The following is a 19,743-nucleotide window of genomic DNA, read 5'->3' as shown; positions in this document are numbered from 1 at the left end:
ATACGGCCCGCCTGATGTAAAGCGGTCACCGTAACCTATGGACGCCTGCAACTCAAACAGTGTCACATGCGCGTTGCCACCCCATTAGAAACTTGTACATTCCCTTTTGCTGTGTTAAGTACACAGCAAAAAGGAGTGTACAATTAAGTTCTAAGGAGGGTTCGGGTTGCCGACGACTCAAAGGACAATAGACGGAACAAGTTAGTTCCGTAAGTCCTCCCGTCATCAGCACACCGCACCATCGTTGAGCTCTGGCAGCCTTACTCACCGACAGGAACACAACACTATGAGTAGGGTCTAGTGCTATTTGGCTGCGGTCTTCTGCAAGACGGAGGTACTACCCCAGTTGGGCTCTGCTGTAGATTCGAGCGAGACGATATCCGCTGTGCTGTGCCCTACCACACAAAGCGGAATATCATCCGCTATGCCCTACCTCCTACAGAATCAATTGCTCAAAAATGAGTTTTCGTATTATAAAAAATCAAAGAACACCTTTATAAAAGCCAATATAGGTACTGAGATAATATGCCATTTATAATAAATAATAATAAGAAATAAATAAATGCATTTATAATTTACCTACATATATTATTATTTTTAGTTAGGATTAACAGTTTTTTTTTTATACTACGTCGGTGGCAAACAAGTATACGGTCCGCCTGATGTAAAGCGGTCACCGTAACCTATGGACGCCTGCAACTCAAACAGTGTCACATGCGCGTTGCCACCCCATTCCATTCCATTCCATTCAGTTATTCCGTATTCGGCAAAATATTACCCAATTACATAATAAGTAGGTATCACCACACCGCAAGGTACTGAAAAGCTACCGAATATTCGCAGCGCCTCATTCATTCATTCGTTTAATCAATCATTTATTCATTCAATCATTCATTCAACCGCAAAATGGCCGAATACCGAAACTTATCCAATCGTAGCATCACTCTACTATCAACCAGTACTCTTCGCGAGTTCGCTAAGAACGGACGTGCTTATACAACTTATAGACGCCATTTTGTAAAATGTTGAAACATCCATTTTATCAATACGGGCCTTCGGATCTGGAGTTACCTGTGAACTTGAACTTTAGTGAGTTCATTTTGGACAAACTTGTGGAGTTCAAGGATAGAACTATTGTAAGTAATCACTTAATTTATTTCACTAAACTAAATAGTTATTTGTTATACAAGGGGGCAAAGTTGTATTTTAACGCCGAGTGTGGAATTGAAAAACGAGCAAGTGAAAGGATTCTATAGTTGAACCACGAGCGAAGCGAGTGGTTCGAGAATAGAATCCTGAACTTGCGAGTTTTTTAACACACGAGAAGTAAAATACATTTGCACCCGAGTGTAACACAAAACTTTTCCCCTCACTATAGCGAGGAAACTAGAACGCAAAAAATGCGTTTATCACTGCTTCCAGTAGTTCCACAGGTGGTAAATCATCTTTTCCCCTCACTAGCTCGGAAACACGTGTTTTGTCCTTTAATACCAGCGGGTAAAAACGCATTTTATCCACTAGTGGGTAAAGTAATTTGACCTTGAATAAAGTCAAATTAACTGCTTTAAAATTGATAAAAGTAGGTGAATCTAGTAATAAAGATGATTTACCACCTGTGGAACTACTGGAAGCAGTGATAAACGCATTTTTTGCATTATAGTTTCCTCGCTGTAGTGAGGGGAAAAGTTTTGTGTTACACACGGGTGCAAATGTATTTTACTTCTCGTGTGTTAAAAAACTCGCAAGTTCAGGATTCTATTCTCGAACCACTCGCTTCGCTCGTGGTTCAACTATAGAATCCTTTCACTTGCTCGTTTTTCAATTCCACACTCGGCGTTAAAATACAACTTTGCCCCCTTGTATAACAAATAACTATTTCCCCTCACTAGCTCGGAAACACGTGTTTTGTCCTTTAATACCAGCGGGTAAAAACGCATTTTATCCACTAGTGGGTAAAGTAATTTCACCTTGAATAAAGTCAAATTAACTGCTTTAAAATTGATAAAAGTAGGTGAATCTAGTAATAAAGATGATTTACCACCTGTGGAACTACTGGAAGCAGTGATAAACGCATTTTTTGCGTTGTAGTTTCCTCGCTATAGTGAGGGGAAAAGTTTTGTGTTACACTCGGGTGCAAATGTATTTTACTTCTCGTGTGTTAAAAAACTCGCAAGTTCAGGATTCTATTCTCGAACCACACGCTTCGCTCGTGGTTCAACTATAGAATCCTTTCACTTGCTCGTTTTTCAATTCCACACTCGGCGTTAAAATACAACTTTGCCCCCTTGTATAACAAATAACTATTGTATGTATGGTTCTAAGTTTAGTCCGTTTTCACATTTTCATTATTTCAATGGAAAAAATCCAAGATGGCTCCTGTAATGTATGGGATATCGGTCCTACGTCCGATATCGGATCGGATAAAGTGAAAAGGCACTTACGTTTGTTCAGTTGTATTTGACGGCCGGTCTTACCTAGTAGGACCCTGCCTGCTAAGCTGATGTTCTTGGGTACGAATCAAGGCAAGGGCATTTATTCAATCGATCAATCAATCAAAATATTCTTTATTCAAATAGGCTTACAATAAGCACTTTTAAATTGTCAACAATGTACAATATTCATCTTATTCTAAATATCAGAGCAATTTATTGGTGCAATAAACAATATTGTTTTAAAATTACATTGAATTAATATTTGTGTTATGAACACAGATATTAGTTCCCGGTATGTATGTAAATAAGTACGTATTTATATGTTATTGTATCTTAGGTATGGACATAAGTACCTATGTATTTATCTATATAAGTTATGTATATCGTCACTATAAACTATTTTACACCAGATTAATAATCCTCAAAATAAAAGGAATAAGCTAGTTTCCTACTAGTCAAATCAGCTTCTTTTTAAGAACTGTCAAAACGATTTGCTAATATGTAATTACTATGAAATACTGAGGAGTGACGTCACGGTCAATTAATTTACTTTATATCTTTCTCTTTGATTATTAAATATAAATTATGTTTAAAAGTGACTACTGTCCATATTTTTCTTCTAATTATGTGGTGCTTTATTTCGTGCACTGCCTAAAATATTTTACTTTAAGTATAGGAAACTAGTCTATCCTATATATTATATATTGATCAGTCAGAAATCCTAAGCAATTAAGAAATTTCTAACGCCATCTGTGAAAATAATTGAGTACTACTTTGTCAGTAACTGAGGGAGTCCCGCATTTTTTCTGTTTTACCATACATAAGAAGATCATACCATCATGGGATGTATGGACATTAAAATGCGACCGCCTAAGAACGCGTATACCGCCACACATAGATGGCGCCACAAAAAAAAATGTCTTGTAGCTTTCGATTATACTTGTAGATGGTGTTGTCACTTTTGACATAGATTTATGGCTCGAAGGTGACACTCAACGCCAATCTACAAATAATCGATGGCAACAAGGCAATTTTTGGTCCGCCATCTATGTGTGGTGTAGTGTGTGCGCGTTCTTAGGCGGTTGTATTTTAATGTATGGGAATTGGGATGGTAAATGATCTTCTTATATTTAATCTATGGTTTTACGCATATTTTAAAATTTACTCCTTTATAAAAAGAATAGCAATATTTACTTAAATTGAGAGTGCGCAATCTTATCATTATTATGCGGCATATTTTATGCGTTGTTATCAAATACGTTTGCTTGATTAAATATAGAGGTAGATGTAAAATGTAAGTATTAAGAAGATAAAATTGTTATTTATAGCGAGTATTAGTGATTAGTAAAATGCAAGTTGTAATACGTAGGTAATGTAGGTATTATACACTCTGTTTTTGTTGAATTCCGTTAACTTTATCGGAAGATTCTTTAGTTCAATTTCTCTAAGAAACTAGTCTCTTAACTCTTACCTGGTTTTTGAAGATAGAGCAATGATTTTTAACCGACTTCAAAAAAAAGAGGAGGTTCTCAATTCGACTGAATTTTTTTTTTGTATGTATGTTACCCGATATCTCCGAGAATCATGGACCGATTTTCAAAATTTTTTTTTCAATCGGTCAGGTATAACCCCGAATGGTCCCATTGGCACCAAGTCGGGGTCTGATGATGGGATCTTGGAGAAATCGAGGGAACTCTTCAAATGTTATAGGCACATGTAATGTTCTTAGTGTATTTTTCAAAGGTACACCAGTATTACGCCTGATGGTAATAATTTTATGTGGCTGAGCTGATGATGGAAGGTCAACTCCTCAATGGTTAGGAGTTAAAGGATAATTCTTTCACTACTGTACATATATTCGGACTGATATTTATAATATCAATAGGGACCACTAAAAATCAACAAATAAATAAACTTTTTAACAAAAAATAAAACCGCCTTCAAAAATAAGCGCGTTACAAAACACGGAGAAACTAAAAAGCAAAAAATAATTTTTTTTTTTATTTATTTTGAAAAAAAAAAACAACTTAAACTAATTTTGTACATGAATTAACTTGCCAAACTGTTACCTTAATAAACCTTTGAATTCAGATTTCTTATCGGATTGCAATAATCTAAAAAACATCGGTACCAGACCTGTTCGTCGCCTTGCTATTTTCTGTTTGCCCCACCCAACCATACGCAGGCTGGCCCCGACTCCAAAAATAATTTATTTGTTTATAATTTGGATGTTTAGATTATTGCAATCCGATAAGAAATCTGAATTCAAAGGTTTATTATTTTTTGCTTTTTAGTTTCTCCGTGTTTTGTAACGCGCTTATTTTTGAAGGCGGTTTTATTTTTTCAACACAGGTTATTATTATTTTTAATTGTGTCGGACCTTTTTGATTTTTTTGATATTCTTATTTTTAAAGACGCTAGAGCCCATCAAAATTTTCGAAAAACGGCCTTTTTCATTACGGCGCAAAAAAAGGTGTGATACTCAAGGTTGGTAACAATTAGCCAAAAAAGTAAACGGTCAGACACAGATTATTTCATTGTTATTCAGATTCTCAAAAATTTCGTTCCGATTCATTGAGTTTTGAAGGAGGAAACAGTCGAGAGTGAAACCTCGATTTAAAAGATTTTTTCGCAATATCTTATAACTGAGTACTTGCTAATGGACATTTTTTTTTAATAATATTTAACTAAAATTCCCAAATTCAAGGAGCCCCTCCTTTCCATTCCTTCCTCCTTTCCTTTTCATTTTCTTTGCATTTTCGCTCCTGTAGCGTCTTAACATTAGCTTACTGTGGGACTCAATAATCTGTGTAAAAGTGTCCTAAGCATAATATTTAATTTATTTTCCCCTCACTAGCTCAGAAACACGTGTTTTGTCCTTTAACAGCGGGTAAAAACGCATTTTATCCACTAGTGGGTAAAGTAACTTGACCTTGAATAAAGTCAAATATCGTATATTTTGTTGGAAAGGATGGGAGAGGATCGTGGTGTGAGAAGAGCATATGTGGGACGCCCGGGTGGAAAACGTCCGCGTGGGCGTCCCAGATATCGCTGGTGCGAGGAAGCCCTGAAAGACCTGTCCGCACTTGGTGTACCCAACTGGCGTGAAGTGGCGCAGGATAGGGCAGAGTGGCGATCTCTTGTGTCGGAGGCCAAGATCCTTTTTGGGTCGCTGAGCCAGTGAAGTAAGTAAGTAAGTATATTTTCCCCTCACTAGCTCGGAAACACGTGTTTTGTCCTTTAATACCAGCGGGTAAAAACGCATTTTATCCACTAGTGGGTAAAGTAATTTGACTTTGAATGAAGTCAAATTAACTGCTTTAAAATTGATAAAAGTAGGTGAATGTAGTAATAAAGATGATTTACTACCTGTGGAAATACTGGAAGCAGTGATAAACGCATTTTTTGCGTTGTAGTTTCCTCGCTATAGTGAGGGGAAAAGTTTTGTGTTACACTCGGGTGCAAATGTATTTTACTTCTCGTGTGTTAAAAAACTCGCAAGTTCAGGATTCTATTCTCGAACCACTCGCTTCGCTTGTGGTTCAACTATAGAATCCTTTCGCTTGCTCGTTTTTCAATTCCACACTCGGCGTTAAAATACAACTTTGCCCCCTTGTATAACAAATAACTATTATGCTGTTATGTCATTTATTCCTTCCTATCTTTTTTTACAGATAAATGGCGCCACAGAAGAAACAATAACCTACGGCGACATCGCCCAAAAGGCGATGAATCTCGCTATCTCCCTCTCTCGCCTAGGCGTTAGAAAGGGACAGGTAGTGGGAATATGTTCAGAAAACAGGACAGAGTTTTGGAGCGCCCTCGTGGGTTCTATATGTACCGGGGCGGCTTTGACCACATTCAACATGATGTATACTAAACGTAAGAATTATTATATTACAATACAAGTGCGTAAAAAAGGAAGGTACGAATTTCCTTTTCGCACGTGTATCGTACGACGTTTTTCAGTACAGGTGGCCATCCGAATTTTCAACCTGACAAGCAATGAACCACTTCTCGCACTAGTGCGTAAAAAACACCACCGTGCTGAAAAAAAAATTACATGAAGATATTTACATCTATATATGTACCACAGAACTTAATTTAGATAGAAGAAACAAATTCATATATTTGTATAGGGGGCGAGCGTGTCAAATTTTGTACTGAAGTTGATTCTTGCCCGTAATTTTAAATATGTCTCAGGCTCTTGATTGTTCATAATTTTTGTGTTGTTGCAATTGAATATCACGTAACGAGGCATTTTTTATGTTTTGGTTGACTTCAACTTACAAAAATTGACGCCCGAAAGCTGCAAGCTGCGAGTAAAGACGGACAACTCAGTGGATTTCACTGAGTTCATTTGACACGCTAAGTAGATACGTTTGCTTGATCTATGGTATATATGACATCTGTGATATGTACATATACTTATATAAAAAGAAGCTGACTGACTGACATACCAACGCACAGCCGAAACCTCTGGCCCTAGAGATTCCAAATTTGGCACTTATATGTTCCTTATGAGGTGTAGAGGGATCTTTCAAAATTCACCTCCTGAGGGGGTGAAATGGGGGTCTTAAATTTGTATGAGAAAACGAGATTAGTTTGACTATTTTACTCGAAACGTCACCGGGGGATTCCTAAACATACTTATATGACTTTAGTACGCGGGCGAAGCCACGGGCAAATGCTAGCAAATAAAGCTCGGCCACACATGCGGGTTTTGAGAGCGTAGGCGGAGCGTTAGCGGAGCGTCAGCGGAGCGCAATGATAGCGGTGCGCCGGACGATCGCTGGCGTTGCGCCCAGCGGACGCCGGCGGGAACTAACGAGCGCGGATTGCGAGCGAAACGCCAGGCCAGCGTTCATCCGGCTCCTGCGCACCGCTATCATTGCGCTCCGCTAACGCTACGCTATCAAAACGCTTTATGTGTGGCGGAGGCTTTTGAGAAACTAAATAAGACTCATATTTTTCATTTTCAGATGAAATAACCCACGTAGCTTCAATCTCAAAGCCGAAATATGTATTTTGTTCACCACTAGCGTACAAAATGCACGAAAAAAATTTAAAATCACTGAAATTTATTGAGAAAATCATCGTTTTCGGTGACGAAAAGCCGGCGGGAACTATTTCGTACAAGGACTTGGTAAGTTGAGTAGGTTATCTAAAAATTAAAATTTTGAAAAAACCCCCGACCGCGACATAGTGGACCGATTTTCATAAAACATGGCTAAGAACACTCCCGACTAACTCAGCTTTCAGACAAAAAAAACTAAATCAAAATCGGTTCATCCGTTCGGGAGCTACGATGCCACAGACAGACACACACACAGACAGACAAACAGACAGACAGACAGACAGACAGACAGACAGACAGACAGACAGACAGACACGTCAAACTTATAACACCCCTTCGTTTTTGCGTCGGGGGTTAAAAACATTTTTAACTAGGTATAAAAGTCATGTCAAACTAAACATATATAAAAAAAATTTCACCACACCAACTGGTAAAGACTTACTTTGCTATTATATTCGAAAACAGATAGCAAAATTGCATTTTATCCACAAGAGTGCAAAGTAATTTCATACTGTATTAAGCTGGCTGGTATAATTTATCTATAAATGACGATTTTTAATCATAAATATTGAATAAATCGATGGATTTGATTTAGTTTCATGTTTTATAGTCAGTATTTTGTTCGTGTTGGTGTGGTGAAAAAAATTGTGTTTCACTCGGTGGCAAAGTTTGTTTAACCGCACGTGCCAATATTGATACCCGAGCAAGCGAAAGATTCCAATATTGAACCGCGAGCGTAGCGAGTGGTTCAAAAAGTGGAATCTTGAGCGTTGCGAGGGTAAAGGCACGAAGGTAAAGGTGCCCTCTTGTAAATAAATAACTATTAAGCGGGTTAAGTAATTCCCGAAAAGTTTGTACATCTTGATAATGTCTCCGATTTTGATAAAAATTGGTAGGCTATTGGTAGTCCATGATGCTGAGCAAGATCCACTAGGTTTCCCAAAATATCCTTGTATTAGTGTTTGATTATTGTCAAATGCGTGTAACGAAACGCAAGTACAGGCTATTATGAATGTTCCAATACTCTTTCATATAGTGTCAATAAACTGTCAGTGACAGTGAGTGCATTTGTTTTAGTACAGACGATTATGTTATTCATGTTTGGAATGAACTGAGGAACTTCTAGAACATCGATAGACAGGCAGCCATTTGCATTGCGAGACTGACTGTGATCACAGTCAGCTGATATAAATGTAAATACTTTTTAATTTATAATAATACACGAAGTGCCCCCAAAGTGCCCCTAAACTATTGTTTTATTCATAAACATTACAATCCTAGGTAGCTTGTATGAAACCTTCCTTTTTTAGGGTTCCGTAGTCAACTAGTTAGGGTTCCGTAGTCAACTAGGAACCCTTATAGTTTCGCCATGTCTGTCTGTCCGTCCGTCCGTCCGTCCGTCCGTCCATCCGTCCGTCCGTCCGTCCGTCCGTCCGCGGATAATCTCAGTAACCGTTGGCACTAGAAAGCTGAAATTTGGTACCAATATGTATAGAAATCACGCCAACAAAGTGCAAAAATAAAAAATGGAAAAAAATGTTTTATTAAGGTACCCCCCTCTACATGTAAAGTGGGGGCTGATATTTTTTTTCATTCCAACCCAACATGTGATATATCGTTGGATAGGTATCTAAAAATGAATAAGGGTTTACTAAGATCGTTTTTTGATAATATTAATATTTTCGGAAATAATCGCTCCTAAAGGAAAAAAAGTGCGTCCCCCCCCTCTAACTTTTGAACCATATGTTTAAAAAATATGAAAAAAATCACAAAAGTAGAACTTTATAAAGACTTTCTAGGAAAATTGTTTTTGTCAGTCAGTAGTTTTTGAGAAAAATACGGAAAACTACGGAACCCTACACTGAGCGTGGCCCGACACGCTCTTGGCCGGTTTTTATTGTAATCTAAGATGGTAATCTGGTAACTTACCTTATTTCCAGGTGTCAACTCAGGAAGTGAAATACGAAGACTTCAGAGCAGCTGATGTAAATGGTCCTGAGGATACGCTGTTCATACTTTACTCTTCTGGCACCACAGGGCTGCCCAAAGGAGTTGCTTTGTCACATCTAAATGCTCTTATCTCTAGCAGATCGTAAGACCTCTTTCTTTTGTACTATATTATTTCTTGAGGAGGATAGGTGTTCCAGTATTGGCTGGTTATCTACTTTTCATAAATAACCAATTTTAACTTTTTGGCAAGCAGAAACGAAACAATCCATCCATGACGACCGGTTTGGCTCAGTCGCTGACCTGCCTGCTGAGCCGCGGTCGTGGGTTCGAATCCCGGTATGGACATTTATTTGTGTGATGAGCACAGATATTTGTTCCTGAGTCATGGATGTTTTTTTTTGATAAATGTAGTTAATAACACTACTATATTTTACTGAAATTCCCAAATTGAAAAGGGGACTCCTTTCCACTTTAGCATTTTCGTTCCCGTAGCGTCTTAATGTTTTGTTAAATATTGTTACAGAAGACTCATAGAGACTCCCAATCCACCGAAATACCTGATCATAACTCCTTGGTTCCATACAATGGGCCTCATGGGGTCTCTCCTATACCTCATCGCTGGGAGAGACATGGTGTATCTGCCCAAATTCGAAATTGAACTTTATTTGAAATGCATTGAAAAGTATAAGGTAAGACTTTTTTAATACTACTGCAGTGACTAGCATACCAATTCGCTTGATCGTAACCATAGTCTGCAACTCCTGAGTTGCATTGCCGATTCAAAAGTATCCTTATTGAGGTCAGGGTGGCTAGCCGAATGGCACAATCGCTCACGAAACGCTCACGAAACGAAGCGCTAGTAGATATCTATCTCTATCGCGCTTGCGTATTGGCGCGACAGAGCCAGCGGCGTATCGTTTTCGTTTGGCGTCGGAGAAATGCCATTCGGCTACGGGGCCTGACAACCTGACGCAACATCAGAGGATCAAGGAATGAAATTACGTTATTTTGAGAATTGAAAAAATACAGGCTTGAGTTCGAAGAATAGGTCGTAAATAAAATGGAAATATCATAAGTATATTATACGGCAACCTGTTAATGGGCCATTTTTTTCAAAGTTGTCCACCCCACTTGTTTTGTAACATGGGTATTTTTACGCGATTCATATTTAGAATCGAGAGCTCGTTCGATCCTGAGAGAAGAATAAAAATGTCCCAAGATTTCCATACATTTTTCTAACCTTCAATTCCGTTACCGCCATACAAAATACAATGTATAAAAAAATGGTAACGGAATTGGAAAAAAACCTTGGGACAGTTTTTTTCTTCTATTAGGATAGAAACAGCTCGCGATTTTGAGTGGAAAACACAAAAATTTCCAAATCCAAAAAAAAAGTGGGGTGGACAACATTGAAAAAAATGGCCCTAATACTCGTACTGTTTAATGTCTTCCAAAATAAACGCTAAGTAAGTAGCTTTACTTTATACTTTTTACAGGTGACCCGTCTAAGTGTAGTGCCACCAGTTTTAGTGGCTATAGTCAAATACCCCAACAAATACGACCTGAGTACAGTTGAAATAGTTTACAGTGGGGCAGCACCACTCACTAAGGAGACAGCTGATGCTGTGAGAGATAAGTATGTTCTGTCTCTTTCATGTTTTGACACAGATCAGTTCCATACACACGGTTCTGCATATCACTTTTACAAGGAAGAGAAAAGTTCCGAATGTTGAACCCTGTGATACTCCAAGTTTTTTTTTCTTCATATTAATAGATTCAGTACCTTTTATATAATTACATTCTGGTTTTTTAGTTTAAGTAAACTTGAAAAGACTTGGAGCTTCAGATGAGAGAGAGGCTTTAGGTTTTGTAGTAACTGTAACGCATTAGATTGTATCAAATGCTTTGGAGAGATCGGAATTCGATTTTTTATGATAATCATCTGTTGTTATTAATTTAATATATAATTTAATTTTTGTATTAATTACGCAGATTTCCAAACGTGAAATCGGTTCTTCAAGGCTACGGTATGACGGAGACATCTTTAGCCGTCACAAAATGTACTGATGAAATGGTTAAGTCTGGGACAGTGGGGAGGGTCATGCCTGGAGCTATTATTAAGGTAAATAGAAAATTACATCTACAGGCAGTTTAGTCTTAGGCACTGCTTCCAGTAAAAGCTAGTAAGCTATAAACTTTCGGCGATAAAAACGAATAAAGATAGTCGTTCTAGAGTTGCAAAAAAACGGTTTTTTTCTGGCGTGAAAAAAAAAAACATGAAAGAAAACCGTGAAAAAAAAAACATTTTTTTTTGGTATATTTTTTTGTAAAGTACGAAATCTCATAGTTTGCAAAGCAGTTAACACTTTTATACGGTTTTTGTGACTTTATGTTAACTATTAAAAGAATTTAATTTAATAACTTTAATTTCTGGTTGATGTTCTAAAGGTTTATACACTTTTAACTGTTTTATTTGTCCATTTCATCAGATTATAGACTTGAAGACCCGGAAACCAGTCGGTGCCAACCAGCCTGGTGAGGTTTGCGTGAAAGGTGGCCTAGTCATGAAAGGTTACATCGGCAAAGACAGGAGAGAAGACTTTGATGATGAAGGGTTCTTCAGGACTGGAGACGTGGGGTATTATGATGAGGATGGGGACTTCTTTATTGTGGATCGGCTGAAGGAGCTTATCAAGTATAAGGGATACCAGGTTAGAAATAAACCATCGTAATCTTAGTCTCGCGGAAGCTTGAGGTTCGCTTCGTAGCTAATCTCAAGATTATATAGGTTCAAGTTTTTACGAAAAATAGCTACTGCTATTACGACTTTCCAAACAAGAGCTTAACTCCCTTGAGATCATTCCAATTTCCTTACGATGTTTTCACCGAAAAGTGATCCATGGGAGCCTGCTGCGTCCATTTTCTTACTAATTCTAAAAATGTCTAGTTGCTACGAAAGGTACTGTCCTTGGTGTGTTAATAGTGCTACGAAAGGTACTGTCCTTCGAGTTTGCAAGGGTAGCTAGAGCTTGTCGGTATCCCACCGGATTCCTCACGATGATATCCGTCATCGAAAAGAAAAGGGTAAAATTAGAAATCGAATTACTGAAATGTGCGAGGTGCACATAAATTCCAAACAGACAGACGCACGAGTGATCCTATAACGGTTCCATTTTTCTTTTTAGAGGTATGGAACCCTAAAAACTACAAACCTTTTCTTTTAATACTATATCGGAAGGAAAGAAGCATGATAACCAGCCAGATAGAAAGTAATATCAGTCAATGTCAATCATAGATGCCTGTCTACAACTCCATAAGTGTTGCATTAGCGTTGCCGTCTCTAACACTCCGCCACAGTATAATAAAGAGTACTATCGTACAGTATGGCCACTTCCGCTCCCGGCTGAAAGTGCCGCCCACCCCCTCTCGGTTACTTCACAGTTCCCGCCCGTCAAAAACGCGAACTGTTGACCTGTAATATCTTATACATACAAGCATGGTACGCGTTCACCTATACGAGCTTAGACTGTGTGCTAGGAACGCGCCTCTTTCATATATTTGACCGCCAGTGTCCGAGGTGTGACTCCGCTCTCTGGTTGAGCTCCAAACCAAAAAGAAAACAAATGCCTTTATGTCTCAGGAAAATTCAGAAAGTCAGGAAGTTGATGTGACATGAGATGAGAGCTTTTCTTCAAACTTTTCGCCATTCCAGGTGGCACCAGCAGAATTAGAAGCAGTCCTGCTGCAGCACCCAGCGGTTCGTGACGCAGGAGTAGTGGGTATACCAGACAGTCGCGCCGGGGAGCTGCCTCGTGCCTTTGTAGTTCTGCAACCTGGAGCCACGGCGACTGCTGAGGATTTGAAGACGTTTGTGGCTGAGAAGGTGAGAAAGCGTCCTCTAATCGTAGTCCAGAAGTAAAGTCTTCTAGGAAGCACTTTTCAGTATTGCTCTAGGCTACTAGTTACCAGGAGTTCATAATGACTAAAGAATGACAGAACAGATGTGTTGGAACCTGGAGCCACGGCGACTGCTGAGGAGTTGAAGACGTTTGTTGCTGAGAAGGTGACGAATCATCCTTCAATCGTAGTCTAGAACTAAAGTCTTCTCGATTAACCCTTTCGCTGACAGTGCTAGGCCTGTACGTACTGTCACTTAAACATATACGGGTATGTCCTTTCTGCGGCAGTATTTCGGCTGCCGACGTAGTGTCAGCTAATGGGTTAAGGATGCACTATTATACACTCTAGTCTTTTAGTTACAAGGAGTTCATGACGACTGACAGAATTGATGAGTTGGAAGGTGTGTATGAGATATTCTACAGTAAGAGTTCTGGAATTTATATAAACGATGCTCCAAAACTTTAGTTTCATAGGTAATCAGAGTGTAAGTTCGTCAGGCTCACTCTTGTTTAAGCTTCCTTTTTTGTAATCTAGGATACTTAAAATAGTTTAATTACAGTTACAGCTACAGCATAGCTGATAAAATCAAGTTCAGACAACCTCTATCACTACAATATCACAGTTCCGTTTTATTTCAACCCCTAATTTTGCTAAGCGTGACAATGAAACTTGAGCATCAGTTTCATCAGTTTCATCATGCAAGATGATGGGAATAGAAACGTGAGCTGTTATTTTAAAATGAAAATGAAATATTTATTTCAAGTAGGCATATTACAATGCGCATATGAACGTCAAATAAAGCTACGCCAGCTCTAACCCTACGCCTCAGCATGGGTACATCCACTATGGGACCGGCAAGAAACTCGGCGGGCCACTTCTTTTCAACATTACAACTTGCATTAACATGCATTAAATAACAAGATACAATTACACTATGTCCCACTGCTGGGCAAAAGCCTGCCCCCTCTTTTTCCACTCATCCCTGTTTAAAGCAATATTTGTCCAGTCTTTCAAAAAGGAGCCCAAGTTATCTCGACATCGCCGACGTGGTCTACCGGATTCGGTTTGGCTGGGGCTCCCACTACGTGGCTTAGAATAAATTTAAAAGTGGAAAATGTCTGCCTTGGGTGTGACTACGTGGTTATCTTGGTCAACAAGTCGTCCGGCATTCGGCAGACATGGCCAGCCCAGCCCCATTTCAGCTTAGCCGTTGAGTTCATGTAAAAGTATGTTCAATAAATTTCCACGTTTGTTCACAGCTCTCAAACCCGAAACATCTGCGCGGCGGCGTGAGATTCGTTGCAGAAATACCGAAAAACCCCAGCGGGAAGATTCTTCGCAGAGAGCTAAGGAAACTGGCTCAGCAGAGCAAACTATAATGTAATAACTGACTGATTAACACTACACTGCGCTCCAAAACACGAATAGCTGATGTGGGGGAGAAGACCGCCAGACTAAAGTGGGACTGGGCAGGCCACGTTTGTCGCATGCACCCGGATAGGTGGGCCATCATAGCCACCAAGTGGATGCCTCAAATTAAGCGCGGACGTGAAAGGCCCAGACGGAGATGGCGGGACGACTTTGACACCTTCATGACTAATTGGCCAGAAATAGCACACCAACGGGAGCTGTGGAAATCACGGGGAGAGGCCTTTGCCCAGCAGTGGGACACATAAACGGGCTATCAAAAAAAAAACTAATTGAGGGTACATAGCCGAATACGCAAACGCTTACGATACTATCGCTATCTCTATCGCTCTTTCGTATTGGCTTGTGAAGTCGGTATTTGTTAAATTCTTTGAATAATACTAATGGAATTTATGTTCTTATTTTGTAACTTTTTAAAATAAACAGTAATGAAAAATAATTAAGTATTATTAATTAGAGAAAAATTGTTACTATTATTTTTTTATTACTTTTTTTTAATACCACGTCGGTGGCAAACAGGTATACGGCCCGGTTGATGGAAAGCGGTCACCGCAACCTATGGACGCCTGCAACTCAAGGGGTGTCACGTGCGCGTTGTCGACCCATTAGAAACTTGTACACTCCTTTTTTGAAGAACCCCATACTGTAGTTCATCGGGAATACCTCGACGGGAGCTCATTCCACAGCCGGAGCGTTCGTGGAAGGAAATTGATAATGATGACTGATGCATGAAAATGCTCTTTTGTATATAGTTATAGTTATATGACGTGGGGATTCTAAAATTAAATATGTTATACGTTTGAAATAAACGCTTGTTTGTTTATACAAATAGTTATTTTAATTATTATAGTTATTCTTCCTGTACAAAGAGCCTCCCAGCCACCCGATTGACGTGAGTTTGGGTTCTTGGACAAAGGGCGCCGCGGTTCAACCCGAAAATCGACGCCTTAGGAAAATTGCACCCGTTTCTGAATGCGAACAAAATGGGGAGAACTTTTTTTTTTTAGTATGGATAGGTAGACGTTTGACCACGATCACACCTGATGGTAAGTGATGATGCAGTCTACGGTGGAGCACGCTTACCTATGAGATACCTATTTACTCTCGCTTTAAAGAGACCTGGATTGTACTCGTGCGGAAACACAGACTCAGGCAGGGCATAAAATAAATAGATAAATAAAGACCCTACACTCACCCGCGCTTTGCGTGTAGGGCTGCCGCCGCTTATGATATCTCTCGTTTAAATCCACGGCTTATCCGCTCGCCGTAAATTCACAATATTTCAACCGCAATTCATAACCGCCGTGAACGTTAACAATTTTCTTCTTCATCTGACATATTCTTTCTTCTTTAATTGTCATATTTTTTAAATCTTGTTCTAAATATAACGCCTTTTGCGCATGCCCATAAATTCCCCATACGAGATAATAGTTATTTGTTTTACAAGGGGGCAAAGTAGTTGTTTAACCGCACGTGCCAATATTGATACCTGAGCAAGCGAAAGATTCCAATATTGAACCGCTTGAGTAGTTCAAAAAGTGGAATCTTGAGCGTCGCGAGGGTTTCAAGGCACGAAGGTTAAACAAACTTTGCCGCCGAGTAAAACACAAAATTTTTCACCACACCAACATGAACAAAATACTGACAATAAAACATCAAACTAAATCAAATCTATCAATTTGTTCAATATTTATGATTCAAAATCATCATTTATAGGTAACTTCTACCAGCCAGCTCAAGATATCAAGTTAAAATTTGTATGAAATTACTTTGCACTCTTGTGAATAAAATGCAATTTTGCTATCTGTTTTCGAATAGCAAAGTAAGTCTTTATCAGTGGGTGTGGTGAAAATATATAATTATGATAAAATGATGTGAGAGCGAGACATGATAAATTCAAACAATTTGGAATGCGTTCCGAAAATACTTAAAACTAAACACTTCCCCCTAACTGACGGATTGCGAATTTCACCACCCCTTTTACTCCCGTGGGTGTTTTGGAAGTCGATTGTGTGATAATATGGATAAAATTTTAATTTGGGCGACGGGCAACCTTTTATGAGCTTTTCGGAACTTATTTGAGCGAAATGCCGCTTGATATTTGTTAATCGCTTTTAGATGAAGGAAAACATCGTTAGGAAACCGGACAAATTTCTTCGGGTTGGAAGGTCAGATGGCAGTCGCTTTCGTAAAACTAGTGCTTACGCCAAATCTTGGGATTAGTTGTCAAAGCGGACCCCAGGCTCCCATGAGCCGTGGCAAATGCCGGGATAACGCAAGGAGGATGATGCTGGGTAACTATATAGGCCTTATTGGAATTAATCCGGTTTCCTCACGATGTTTTCCTTCACCGAAAAGCGACTGGCAAATATCAAATTACGTATTTGCCAGTCGAAATAGGCCAAATAAAAGATTAAAAAGCTTGATTTATTATGTTATTCTTCATTATAGCAAACGCACAGATCGTTATTATAGCAATAGCCAACGGTTCTGAACAGTTGGTCCCAGCAGGCCTTCACGCACAGGTGTTCCGTGCAATTCCCGTCGTAACCCGAGGCCGTATCCGAGTAATTGAAGTTTTCTGTCGGGTCTTCCACTGTGGATGGAAACAGACTCTTAGTACAATTCAAATTATCTTCATAGATAACCACGATACATAATTTGTTCACAGAAATCGCGAAGCGTCTGGTTGAGGTAACGTGACCGAAGAGCTGGCGACTTCCTCGCACAACGTATCAGCATTGCGATACAGCGAGGAAATGTCGCCAGTCTCCTTGTTACAACGCCTCAAGGGCCTATTTTAGACATTAGCTAGCTTTTAAGTTTAGTCTTAGTTACTTATATAATTATGTAAATATGTTCATGTAAATAAAGAGATTATAATTTACATTTTGAAAAATCCCTCAAGCACAAATATTTGTGCTCATCACACAACTGTTCGAACCCAGGACCGCGGCGTAGTCCGTTTTCACATTATCTGATCAGATATCGGATGTCGGAAGGATTTCAATGGAAAAAACATCCGATATAACTATTTATCATTTGATAACCGGTATGACCCGGCCTGCTGCATATCGCATGTCGGACCGATATCCCATACATTACAGGCGTCATCTTGGATTATTTCCACTGAAATCCTTCCGACATCCGATATTTATTTATTTATTAATCAAATAAGTTACACAGCATAACAGTAAAACCAATGGAAATCACATAAAAATTTCCAAATCCAAACAAAAGTGGGGTGGACAACTTTAAAAACAATGGCCTTTTCGACCGGCGGTACCTACTGTGAGGTACCGGTACCGAGAGTGGGTAGGCGGCATTTTCCGGGAGTGGGAGTGACCATACTGTACGATAGTATTCTGTATTCTGTGACTGTACTTACCGACTGAATCACTCCCTTCTTGATAATCATCGTTTACAGTCCAGGTGGCCACATTCCCCGCATAAAATATTAATGGAACCGCAAAAAAAGCGGCTATGATAATCAGATTCATTATGACAGTGTTCTAATGAAAAGAAGTATGAGGCGGTAGTATGGAAAATTGATTTTATACTATTTGGGAATTTTAATTGATAATTGTTATCTGTTTTGTCGTTAAATAAAGACGCGCTCATGATTGGTATGTATCTAGATTTTTGATTAGTCATCCATACTATGTCTGTGTGTTTTCCCCTCACTAGCTTGGAAACACGTGTTTTGTCCTTTAATACCAGCGGGTAAAAACGCATTTTATCCACTAGTGGGTAAAGTAATTTGACCTTGAATAAAGTCAAATTAACTGCTTTAAAATTGATAAAAGTAGGTGAATCTAGTAATAAAGATGATTTACCACCTGTGGAACTACTGGAAGCAGTGATAAACGCATTTTTTGCGTTGTAGTTTCCCCGCTATAGTGAGGGGAAAAGTTTTGTGTTACACTCGGGTGCAAATGTATTTTACTTCTCGTGTGTTAAAAAACTTGCAAGTTCAGGATTCTATTCTCGAACCACTCGCTTCGCTCGTAGTTCAACTATATAATCCTTTCACTTGCTCGTTTTTCAATTCCACACTCGGCGTTAAAATACAACTTTGCCCCCTTGTATAACAAATAACTATTGTCCGTCCTTCACGGCAAAACGGAGCGACGAATTGTCGTGATTTAGTGGAGATAGTTGAAGGGATGGAGAGTGACATAGGCTACTTTTTGTCTCTTTCTAACGCGAGCGAAGCCGCGGGCAAAGGCTAGTACATACATACATAAACCAGATTTTATCCATTTGAGGTAGGTACGGAACTGTGGAAAGGAAAAAATAAATAAAACAAAGAATTAACAAAAAAATATTATTTACAAAAATAACTTTTCACCGTGCACTTGCTTGTTATGCAAATTTTGTGACACCTTTTTACATACATACATACAATCACGCCTGTATCCCATGAAGGGGTAAGCAGAGCACATGAAACTTCTTAAGTTTCAGTGCCACTCATGGCAAATAAGGGGCTGAAAGAAAACGAAACTGTGACATTGCAGTGACAGGTTGCCAGCCTCTCGCCTACGCCACAATTTCCCCCATATCCCACAGTCGCCTTCTAAGACACCCACGGGAAGAAAGGGGGTGGTGAAATTCTTAACCCGTCACCACATGGGAACACCTTTTTAGTAACGTAAAATTTAAATTTAATTATAGGGTGAATTGGGGTAATTTCAGCAGTCGTCTAATTTCGAATTTAAAATAAAAATCACCATTATTATTTATTTCCATCATATCAATATTCCCCTTTCGAAATTAAAGAACGAAAGCATTTCTGTGATTCGAAATTACCCCAAATGCACCTTACAATAATAATGTCATGTGCTAATAACCTGTATACACTATCGCATTGGGAAACTGTAAAGATAGCTGTAAGACTTATATAAAATAAAATAAAATAAATGTGTACGTAGCCGAAGGCACAAACGCTCACGATAA

The 19,743-nt window shown here is 39.0% G+C and overlaps 1 protein-coding gene across 1 annotated transcript; it reads left to right on the top strand.

The window, feature by feature from the left end:
* Window positions 1–974: 974 nt before the first annotated feature.
* Window positions 975–14,939, top strand: LOC125238644 (4-coumarate--CoA ligase 1-like). Its single transcript, XM_048146011.1, has 10 exons — window positions 975–1,136; window positions 6,107–6,314; window positions 7,415–7,578; window positions 9,450–9,601; window positions 9,983–10,148; window positions 10,956–11,095; window positions 11,452–11,581; window positions 11,949–12,170; window positions 13,172–13,342; window positions 14,619–14,939. The coding sequence occupies exons 1-10, from the start codon at window positions 1,023–1,025 to the stop codon at window positions 14,736–14,738; spliced, it is 1,587 nt and encodes a 528-aa protein (XP_048001968.1). The 5' UTR covers window positions 975–1,022; the 3' UTR covers window positions 14,739–14,939.
* The last annotated feature ends 4,804 nt before the right edge of the window (window positions 14,940–19,743 follow it).

The sequence above is a fragment of the Leguminivora glycinivorella genome, chromosome 24 (genome assembly GCF_023078275.1).
Source record: "Leguminivora glycinivorella isolate SPB_JAAS2020 chromosome 24, LegGlyc_1.1, whole genome shotgun sequence".
Lineage (NCBI taxonomy): Eukaryota > Metazoa > Arthropoda > Insecta > Lepidoptera > Tortricidae > Leguminivora > Leguminivora glycinivorella.
The sequence above is the reverse complement of the archived record's forward strand: the minus strand, read 5'-3'. Positions and strand labels throughout refer to the sequence as shown.